At 36.5% G+C, this 11,271-nt stretch overlaps 2 protein-coding genes across 2 annotated transcripts; one reads left to right on the top strand and one right to left on the bottom strand.

Moving 5' to 3' along the window:
* Positions 1-2,081: 2,081 nt before the first annotated feature.
* On the top strand, positions 2,082-5,580 carry LOC141725128 (F-box protein At1g70590). Its single transcript, XM_074527550.1, has 4 exons — positions 2,082-2,728; positions 3,142-3,275; positions 3,983-4,165; positions 5,133-5,580. The coding sequence occupies exons 1-4, from the start codon at positions 2,149-2,151 to the stop codon at positions 5,298-5,300; spliced, it is 1,065 nt and encodes a 354-aa protein (XP_074383651.1). The 5' UTR covers positions 2,082-2,148; the 3' UTR covers positions 5,301-5,580.
* Positions 5,581-5,800: 220 nt separating this feature from the next.
* Positions 5,801-8,042, bottom strand: LOC141725127 (uncharacterized). The gene has a single exon (XM_074527549.1). It carries the CDS (start codon positions 7,861-7,863, stop codon positions 6,031-6,033), a length of 1,833 nt encoding a protein of 610 aa, XP_074383650.1. The 5' UTR covers positions 7,864-8,042; the 3' UTR covers positions 5,801-6,030.
* Positions 8,043-11,271: the final 3,229 nt, after the last annotated feature.

The following is an 11,271-nucleotide window of genomic DNA, read 5'->3' on the forward strand; positions in this document are numbered from 1 at the left end:
TTATGTTTATGTTAATTTTCCTCTACAACTAGAACACTGAAGGAAGGTTGAATTATATAATAATACTTGGCCTAAGTACATTTAGAAGCTAGGCATAAGTACATTTATAAGCTATTTAATATCTTCAATTCTTGTGAGCTTATATATTTAACATCAGTTGGACCAGCAACAGAAACTATACATACTTTTACAATTTCATATAATGAAAATCATCCAAGCAGCACATGATAGAAGAATAAAAGACAACGCATGTTTTCATTTAATCTAATAAATGAAATTCTTTATCTCTTTTATAGGCTTGAGAGCTATGGAATTTTTAGCAGTTCACTTGAGTATTTGAATCCATTAAAAAGCTTTGCAACCTCAGCAACTTGTACACCAAGGTATATGTCGGAGAACACGGATCCTGCTTGAAAAGTGACATGTTGCCCTCAATGTTCTCCGAATTGTGAACAAGACCTTGCAAAACTAGTCCGCATATATTTCACCCTCCCTCACTAGTTAGACCCTACTATACTTGGATTGTATTTGGTTTACATTTTCCTATCAAGTCCATAGCAAACATACAAGCTTAATTTGTGCTTCCTGAAAAACCTTAAAGCCAAGCACCACACAATAAATATATTTTAGTGATACAACTAAAATTTCACATCAAGATAATATTATTTGATTTGCTATTTTAACAGTTAAAGATTAGTTTGACTAGTACCGCTAACTAGTGTTTAGTTATGAATTGGTGTTATTTTTCATCGATTCAACAGTATGGATGTTAAGATATATATATATATATATGTTTTAGTAATATAACCAAAATTTCAAAAAAAATAATTTTATTTGATAAGTTATTTTCATAGTCAAATAGCGGTTAACCTGATTTTTTTTCTGGCTCGACTCGGCTCGGCTCGGCTCGTTTATGCTCGCGACCAAGCTCGTTTTCCGCTCATTAGTTAACGAGCTCGAACTCGAGCTCGAACACAATTTTTGTTTGATAAGAAAGCTAGGATTGACTCGGTTCGTCAGAAAAAAATAAAGCTCGACTGTGTTCGATCAAACCTCAGCTCGGCTCTATTCGTGAACAACCCTATACAGAAGTGACAATATATAATATAATACAGAAACTCCACCAACTTAGAATCCTTGTCCTCTTGAATGAGACCTCACTAACACCGTCGTTACTTGTCGGCGATGAACCAAAAAACCTGGCCCAATTCCCAAGACTCTTCTCACTACATTGCCTTATCATTCTACCACAAACACCACAATAATCTCCCTCACAAGCGCGTTACCCCCACGCGCCGCTGGGTATGGCCTCCAAAAAATTCTCCGACACCTCAACATGGACCGTCCAATCAAACCCGCGATTTCACCATGCTCCCTAACGACATGATGATAAAGATCGTCGGTATTTTCAACCAGCCCACGCTCCAAGAGACGGCGTTGGGGTGCCGCGCGTGGAATGATGCACTACGGTCGTTGTGTCAAGTCATGCCATGTTTTATTTGGTTTGCTATTTTAACATTCAAACATTAAGTTTGACTAGTACCACTAACTAGTGTTTAGTATTGTATTTGTGTCTCGACTTATTTAAAAATATTTCTCATTGATCCAACCGTATGGATATCAAAATAAATATATTTTAGTGATATAACTAAAATTTTAGATCTAGATAATTTTATTTGATTTGCTATTTTAACAGTTAAACATTAGTTTGACTAGTACCCATCTGAAATCCAAAAAATGGAAAACTAAGGCATCAGTATTTAGTTTCTTATTCGCCCTATGTCAAGATATATATATTTTAGTAATATAACCAAAATTTCAAAAAAAATAATTTTATTTGATAAGTTATTTTTATAGTCAAATAACGGTTGACCTAATTTTTTTTTATGACTTGGCTCGTTTATGTTTACGAAGAATCTCGTGTTCCGCTCGTTAGTTAACTAGTTCGAGCTTGAGCACAATTTTTATTCGATAAAAAAGTTCGGCTTGGCTCATCGAAAATTAAATAAACATTAGCTCCGTAACTCCGTTCCATCAAAATTCGGCTCGAGGCTCGAGGCTCGAGGCTCGGCTCGAACAGCCGTACAAAAGTGACAACATATAATACAATACAGAAGCTCCACCGACTTAGAATCCTAGTCCTCTTGAATGAGACCTCACTATCCCCGTCGTTACTCGCCGGCGATGAACCAAAAAACCTGGCCCAATTCCCAAGACTCTTCTCACTACACCGCCTTATCATTCTACCCCAAACACCACAATAATCGCCCTCTCAAGCGCGTTACCCCCACGCGCCGCTGGGTATGGCTTCCGAAAAATTCGCCGACACCTCAACGTGGACCGTCCGATCAAACCGGCGATTTCACCATGCTCCCTAACGACGTGATGATAAAGATCGCCGGTAGTTTCAACCAGCCCACGCTCCAAGCGGCGTCGTTGGTGTGCCGCGCGTGGAATGACGCGCTACGGCCGTTGTGTCAGGCCATGTTTTTTCTTGCGAGGGGTAAGAAATTAAAGCATGGGAGAGGTGGGTTTGAGGTGAATTACGAGGAAGCTCTTAAGAACTTCTTGAAAGGGGCGGCCCGTGGTTCTACGCTTGCTATGGTTGATGCGGGGTTGCTTTATTGGGATATGGGTAAGAAAGAAGAGGGTATGAAGCTTTATGAAAGAGCTGCTGAGCTTGGTCATCCTGCCGGTCAATGCAATTTAGGCCTTTCTTACTTACAAGGTACTATTTTTTTATATGAAAAATAAATTCTGTCATAAAGTTTGAATTTTTATTAGTTTTGTTAGTTTAATTTGCGTTATTCAATGTTAGTAATGCAATTTAAACGATTTTATTGATGGGTTATAATTTGCGTAATTTCGATGTTAGTAATGCAATTTTAACGATTCCATTGATGGGTAATGTAAGTTTGGATGCTCAATATTTCTGGTAGTTTGTGTATGGTAGAAGAGTCTGTGTTTTTATTCCAGTTTTGTAACTTTTTTTTGCTTGATTTGATGTTGTTGATTTGATTGTTAAATTGATGGTTTGTTGAAAAGAAGAATCTGAATTAAGCTTGATGACTATGTTGCATATTGCAATTCAGTATTGTATTGTTTGTTCTGATGATGATATGGTTGTTGTGATGGATGCAGTTGAACCTCCGAACATGAAGGAAGCAGTAAAATGGATATATAAATCAGCGAATTCTGGCTTCGTGCGAGCTCAGTATCAACTAGCTCTGTGTTTACAGCATGGTCGTGGGTTTGAACGCGATGCTTGCGAAGCGGTATGATCTACTTTAACTTTTTGAACTCCCTTAGTACTAAATAATTGTACTATTTTGAACATCGCTGCTTCGAATTGTAATATATCCTTTGTTAAAGTGATTTCACATTCAGTTAATGGTAATTACTAATTGCAATATAACGCCACATTAATTAATGGATGAATTATGTATCTAAAAAATTTGAACAAACATATGGAAAAACTATAAGTTGTTTTTAGCATTAGTGGAAAGAACCAAAAGAACTTGAACCTTTGAAGTTTGAACCGATGGAGTAACATTTTTTATTAGTGTGATAATGGTTATATCAAGTTGCTAGCTAAAAGGAGTTATTTATTTTTCAAATTAATGTTGTTTTGTAATTCTGATTACGTTGATGCTTAATGTTAAACGTGTCTTATTATTAAATTAGCAAAATGAAAGAAAAATATAATGCATCTCATTTTTGTTTGGTGCTCTTATGCTTGTGTTTTATGCTTATATTGTGTTGTTAAAAATCCGGGTTTTCTATAGAAATAGTCTTGAGGTGAGGTAAGGTATGTGTACATTGTTCATCTGCATACACACTAGATATGTTACAAAAATAAAATGTATGCTGTGATACATAATTTCACATTCGGAATTTCCAAACTTGCAGACCATGTGCTGATTTTGTCCTTTAATGCTCTGCACTCTCATTCGCATTCTGATAGTTATATGTTATTTCACAGGCTAAATGGTATATTAAAGCTTCAGAAGGTGGGTATGTACGCGCTATGTTTAATACTTCCCTGTGCTATCAAGTTGGTGATGGTGTAGCACAGTCTTACCAGCAGTCAAAGAGGTGGATGAAGCGAGCTGCTGACCGTGGACATAGTAAAGCGCAGTTTGAGCATGCACTTTACCTTTTTGCCGTATGTTGTGTATAGAGCTATATTATGCTCGTCTAATTTTTTTTATGCCTACCATGAATCTGTTAAAATTTTGCTTCAGCTGCTTCAAGTGTATCATGCTGGAATTTCATATGTTCATATGATTTTTTATCTATTATGAATGTGTGATTTATATATTCAGTAATAGTTGCCATCTAGTAGTAATTGTTTTCTAGGAAGTTGCAGACAGTTCCATGTAGTGCCTTACTTTTAGCATAATAGTTAGTTTCATAACAGTTCTAATTCCTGCTGTATTAGAATTTGTTATATATGTTTAATTATCATCAAGTCTATCTACAGAAAATTATGTTCTCTCCTGCATTCATTAGTTTCTCATTTTCTGTATGAAACTCCCGACAGAATCCCATGAAATGTACTGCATGGCACTATTGCAGTTCATTGGTATTAAGTTACTATTAGAACTCATCAAAAAAAAAAGTTACTATTAGAATGTTTCATATTTCTCTGGGGAAATTTTCCTTTGTGTTTATAGAATTAGTAGTCTTGTCTTTTACGTTCTATGATCTATCCTTGTATTAGTTCTAGCAGTTTAATAAACACCACATATCCCTAGATTATATTACCTGTCTTATGTGTAGTGTAAAAAATTATATGTGAACCCTAATTGGTTACCGATGGATTTACTGTGATAACTTAGTCGATTACATCCAATTGTAGAATTTAGTGGGAACGGGGTGGGTATTTTCTTTTTAGATTGCTGTAATGTGTTTTAATGTCCGGACATGCCATGTTAACTCAAAAATTGATGTATTAATGGAAAATTTGCTGTCATCGTTTTGTTGTGATTAGTTGGTCTGCTACAGATATTGATGCATTTTGGAGGAAACAGGATTGTTATTTTCTTTTTTGATTACTCTAATGTGTTTATAATGGCCTCCCATGACATGTTAGCTTGAAAATGATGGATTAATGGAAAATTTCTTCACAGGAAGGGAATATGATGGCAGCTGCAGTTTACTTGGAGCTCGCGACCCGCGCAGGGGAGACTGCCGCAGGTCATGTGAGGACTGCTCTATTTGAGCAAATGTCACCGGCTTCTCAAGAAAGAACGATCCAGATTGCTAATAACTGGCGTGCTTTGCCTGCATTGCACTAAATTTTCTTCGTATCATAGATCTATTAAACTGTTTGTAGGTTTCCTGTGTTTGGCTAGCCCCCTCACTTTCTTCTAGTGTATGGAAACTCTCCCTTTGTTGTCTTCCCGGTTATGTAGACATGATTTTCGGACATGTTTTACATATTTATGTTGAGGGATGACTTGTAAAATGTAAATACTTGAATCTGGAACCATCTTGTATGCCAGTCCTGTAACAATAATAATAAAAATATTCTGTAGAGCTATATTTATAATAAATAATAGTAAATATTTTTCATAATTTTGTAAGAACTTGTACTAGGAACTTGTAAATTGTGATTGATGAAGCCAGCACGCTGTTAGAGATAACATTTGAAGTACTAATAAATCAGCACAAGAGGGAACGGGAAACATGCCCCTGTAAATGGTAAATTAAGATTGATGCATTTAGCATTCGAGCACGCCACAAAATATAGCATTTGAAGCACGATTAAAATCAACATGACAGGCACCAGAAAACAGAACTTTAACCGTCAGGATATGCACTTAATTGATCTCGAAGTTCAAGCAATACATGGAAAAGCATGATGTATTGTGTCAACCATAGCACTTCACAAATATATAACTTAATTCACAAACTAGATAACAATGTACATAATGTAAATTTGATTAGAATGTATTTCCCTGTCCAAGTATTTTCCATTTCTTTCTGTCTGTATATTCTGTGTATTGGCTTTAGTCAATATAATGGTCAAGAAGGAAACGACACTGTGACAGATATCTCCTCTGAATGATAAACGCTAAGGCGGCGAATTGCATTTGTAATTAATTCTTTAAACTCAGGTGACTGAGTAGTATAGATACGCTCTGCCCCCTCTAGAGCAGTCAGCATCCGTCCATGCTCTGAAACCTCATTCTCGGCAATATGCAGTGCAAGGTAACAAAGAAGAACTACTCCATAGAATTTTGCTAGTTCATTTCCCCTCAATAATCTCATCAGAGATTGCATGGCACCATATTCAATAACTGTTTTTGTGTGCTCAACACAAAGAAAATTATCTGGACTAACAAATTTCCCAAGGGAGATGGCAGCTTCTGTTGAGACATCTTGGTTCAGGTTTCCCAACTGCTCAACTATAGGAACAAGCACCCGAGTCTCCCTTGAAGGGAAGGTTCTAGCTAATGAACCAATCGATCTCATGGCAGGAATTTGCAATGTTGGGTTATTTGAATCTTGAATCAACTTAACGAGCTGATCCACAACAGCCTTTGCAGCAGGGGAATTCGTCTTGAAAGCTGCTCGCCTAAGGTCAGGATCTACTTCAGCTGCAGCTGTAATCTCCATAATTGTCAACAAACAATTCAACTGCAGTTCCCCTTCCGCTGTCTCAATGTGTTTAGCCAAACATAGAAGCCCTTTTGTCTCAGTTATCCTCCTACTATTCGAAACACTACCTCTAGCAAGCATCCTAAGAGCCTGAGAAGAACTTATCTTCAACTTAAGCTTCATTTCCGGAGTCTCATTTCCTCTCTCCCTCCTCCCATAAACACCTCCACCACCTTCCGACTGCAACCAATTAGATGCTCCCGGTTTATAACCAAACGAACTCAAACCATTCCTCTCAATCTGCTTATTAATCTTAACAATTGAATGTATACTCTGCTTCCCAACCCCCCTCTGCAAATCATCAACAAACGTCTCAAATGAAAGCAATGTAACCAAAGGCCTAATCGCATTCTCCCTAGCAAACTCCTCTCTCACCACAGAATCAAACTCCGCCATTCTAGCAACCAAATCCCCCACAACAATCTGAACCCTCATTGGCGCACTCCCCAAAACCCCAACAACAACCTTAACACCTAACTCCTTGGCAATCACCCTAACCCTCTCCTGATCATTAGCCAAAATCATAAGCGCATTCGCCACAGCAATCTGAGCATTTGGATTCTCACATTCCTTCAACAACTTAATCAAAGGAGGAACACCCCCTTCCGCAACAATAATCATCTTATTCCTATCATTATCTTTAGCCACTGACGATAACTCATTAATCGCATTAGTCTTTCCATCTAAATTACTCACATAAATCGAAGCAATAAACGACCAAACCCACGACAATATTGGATCATTGGTTGCAATAGGCGGAAGCGATAAAATAATCCCATCATCGCCACCACTAGCATTACTAGCATCAAAATCAAACAAATTGAGCATCCACTTCAAATCACCAATAGAAGCATCTAACAAACTAAACACTCTTTTAAAATCAGCAGCAGTTACAATATTAAAGACACGGCTAAGAATATTCCTGCTACGACACTTATGAACTAGGGTCAGAGCAGGGGTAAGATTGTTGGAGACCTGAGTAACGATACGACGAACAGGAGTGTCGTAGAATGAATTGTTTGATGAAGCGTAACGAACAGCTGAACGTAGCATTGCTGTTATGCGTTCCGATTGTTTTCCGACCTCCAAACACTCCGATTTAAATGTGCTGGCGGCGATGACGGCGTGGTGGAGACGTTCCGCCAGCATGATCGGGAAAGATAGGAGCTCTTGTATTGGTGTCTCATCTGCCGCCATTAAATTGGAGGAGCTGATGAATTTTTTTTGTATGTATAGATGGTATAGATGTATGTATAGGTGTCCAGAGATGAGAAACTGTGTGTGTGTTTTGTAAGAGAATGTTTTGTTAAGGTTAGATTCTGTGTGTTTGCGGGCAGAGAGAAATGTGTTTTATTGGCTTTAAGGCCAATGGAAAGAGGGGTGTTATTGAGGGTGATAGATAGAGTCAAATTGTACAACTCTAGTCTAACTTGCTGATTAAGACTTGGTCCCACCTACGCTTTTTAATTATATTTTATTATTGTAAAAGTAGAGGATCTAAATAAACACCAGAATTACTTTATGGTTGATTTTTTTTGTAGGTGGGATGAAGGTTACCGATTTCGGAAATCGGAACTATTCGGTCGAGTTATCGATTTACGATTTATCGGGCGATTTTTAAAAAATCGAATGATTAATCGGCGATTTATCAGAAATCGGTCAAATCGGACAAATATTTTTGACCGATTTTTGAGCGATTTATCGGCAATTTTTGAAAAATCGGTCGATTTCTATAACTGAGCGGGGATATACAACTCATAAGTGAACTTGACAAAATGGGTCTGTATCCAAAAAATTGAACCAAAATTTACGGAACTGGTGTTCGATTTGATTTGAAATCCAAATCATATAATCCAATAACTATCCGAACACTAAATTAAATCGATGCGAAAATTACCTGAACCGAAAATTTAACTGAAAATGATTTGAAATACTAGATTCGATTATAAATTGGAATCGAACAAAACCGAATCATATATTATCTGAACCGAATATGATCCGAAATAAGTAAAATTCATATTAAAAAGTATTTTATATTTATTATAATATTATTATTTAATTATAATATTTTGTAAAAGTACATTATATTATTTTAAAAGTACTATATTTAATAAAAAAAAAAATTAAGTCTCATAAATTAAAAAAATGAATAAATTATGATCCGAAAATATCTAACTGAATTTAATCCGAACCGAATTTGTCCAGTTTTTATCCCAATTCATCCACTTTTAATTAAAATTAGAATTGAACTGAATCACATCCGATCTAATACAATTGATCTTTCAATTATATCATAATCTGAAAATGAAACCAATCCAAAATTAATCCAATCCCAAATCAATCCAATTATCCTGATTGGTAATGTCTACTCATGACTATGGATGTATTTGTCGGAAGGAATGAAAAGTTCCATTTTTAAGGAATTATTCATAAAATCTTTTCTATATTACAAACTAATATAGAATATATTATATAGAGAGCATTACAAGAACAAAATGACTAAGAGAATAGAGAAGATTTTCATTTCATATATCAAAATCACATATCTTACAATGGTTTATATAGGGCTAGAGTTTGTAGGTTACAAGTAGCATGAAAAGCCAAAGGGTGTAAAATGAAAAGCCAAAGGGTGTGAGAATTAATGGGGTAAGTTGTAAGGTTAAAAGTCATTCAAATATATAACACTCCCCCTTGAATGACTCGTATAAACAACATGCCTCATTAAAACCTTACTAGGAAAAACCCTGAGGGAAAAACCCTAGTGAAGGAAAAAGAGTACATGTGTTACACGTGTAATAAAGAGTGTATTATATCTCCCCCTCATTTTAACATGACTATGAAAATCAGCATAGATCTCGAAATTTACGCATCCCAATCTTGTGTACCAGCTTCTCGAAGGAAGATGTAGGAAGTGCTTTTGTGAACAAGTCTGCTGGATTTTCACATGATCGAATCTGACAAACATCAATTTCACCCCTTTGTTGAAGTTCATGGGTAAAGAAGAACTTTGGATCGATGTGCTTTGTCCTATCACCTTTAATGTAACCTTCTCGAGTCTGAGTGATGCATGCTTCATTATCTTCAAATAAAATAGTAGGGCTTCCTTTATTGACTAACAGACCGCATGATTCTCGAATATGATGGACCAAAGACCTTAGCCAAACACATTCTCGACTAGCTTCATGTAGCGCCAATAACTCAGCATGATTCGAAGAAGTTGCTGCAAGAGTCTGCTTTGTAGACCACCAAGATATTGCGGTATCACCATATGTGAATACATAACCTGTTTGTGATCTTCCTTTGTGTGGATCAGACCGATATCCTGCATCTGCATAGCCAACTAATTCCACTTTTGAGTCTTTAGAATAAAATAAACCCATATCCATTATTCCTCGAAGATATCTAAATATTTGTTTCACACCAGTCCAATGTCTTCGAGTTGGAGCAGAACTATGTCTTGCCAAAAGGTTGACAGAAAATGCAATATCAGGACGTGTACAATTGGCAAGATACATTAGTGCACCAATGGCACTAAGATATGGTACTTCAGGACCAAGAAGTTCTTCTCCCTTTTCTCTTGGGCGGAATGGATCCTTATTCTTTTCTAATGATCGTACAACCATGGGTGTACTCACAGGATATGCCTTATCCATAATAAACCGTTTAAGAATCTTTTCAATGTACGAAGACTGGTGGACAAAGATTCCAGTAGATAAATGTTCAACTTGAAAACCAAGGCAGAGTTTTGTTTTACCCAAGTCCTTCATTTCAAACTCTTTTTTCAAATATTCAATCGTCTCATTAAGTTCATCTGGGGTTCCAATGATGTTTAAATCATCAACATATACTGCAATGATAGTAAACCCCAATTTTGTCCTTTTAATAAAAACACATGGACATATGACATTATTGGTATATCCATCTTTCAAAAGATATTCACTGAGACGATTGTACCACATACGACCCGACTGTTTCAATCCGTATAATGATCTCTGTAATTTAATTGAGTATATCTCTCGGGGTCTTGAACTATATGCTTCAGGCATTTTTAACCCATCAGGGATTTTCATGTAAATGTCACTATCGAGTGATCCATACAAGTAGGCAGTTACAACATCCATTAAATTCATTCGGAGCCCTTCTAGAATTGATAAACTTATTAAAAATCTGAATGTTGTTGCATCCATTACCGGGGAATAAGTTTCTTCGTAATCGATTCCCGGTCTTTGTGAGAAACCTTGAGCAACAAGGCGTGCCTTGTATCTCACAATTTCATTTTTCTCATTTCTTTTACGCACAAATGCCCATCTATATCCGACGGGTTTTATACCTGCAGGTGTTTGGACAGTAGGTCCAAAAACTTGGCGTTTTTCAAGTGATTTCAGTTCAGCTTCAATAGCTTCTTTCCATTTTGGCCAATCATTTCTTCTTTTACATTCATAGATCGATCTAGGTTCATGATCCTCGATTTCCTCAGAAATGTCAAGTGCAGCTGCATATGCAAATATATCATCCATGACAATTTCTTTTCTATTCCACCTCTTTCCTGAAATGACATAATTTATCGAGATCTCTTCATTGTCAACAATTTCAGGTGTTTGATCA

Source organism: Apium graveolens, chromosome 5, assembly GCF_009905375.1.
Source record: "Apium graveolens cultivar Ventura chromosome 5, ASM990537v1, whole genome shotgun sequence".
NCBI lineage: Eukaryota > Viridiplantae > Streptophyta > Magnoliopsida > Apiales > Apiaceae > Apium > Apium graveolens.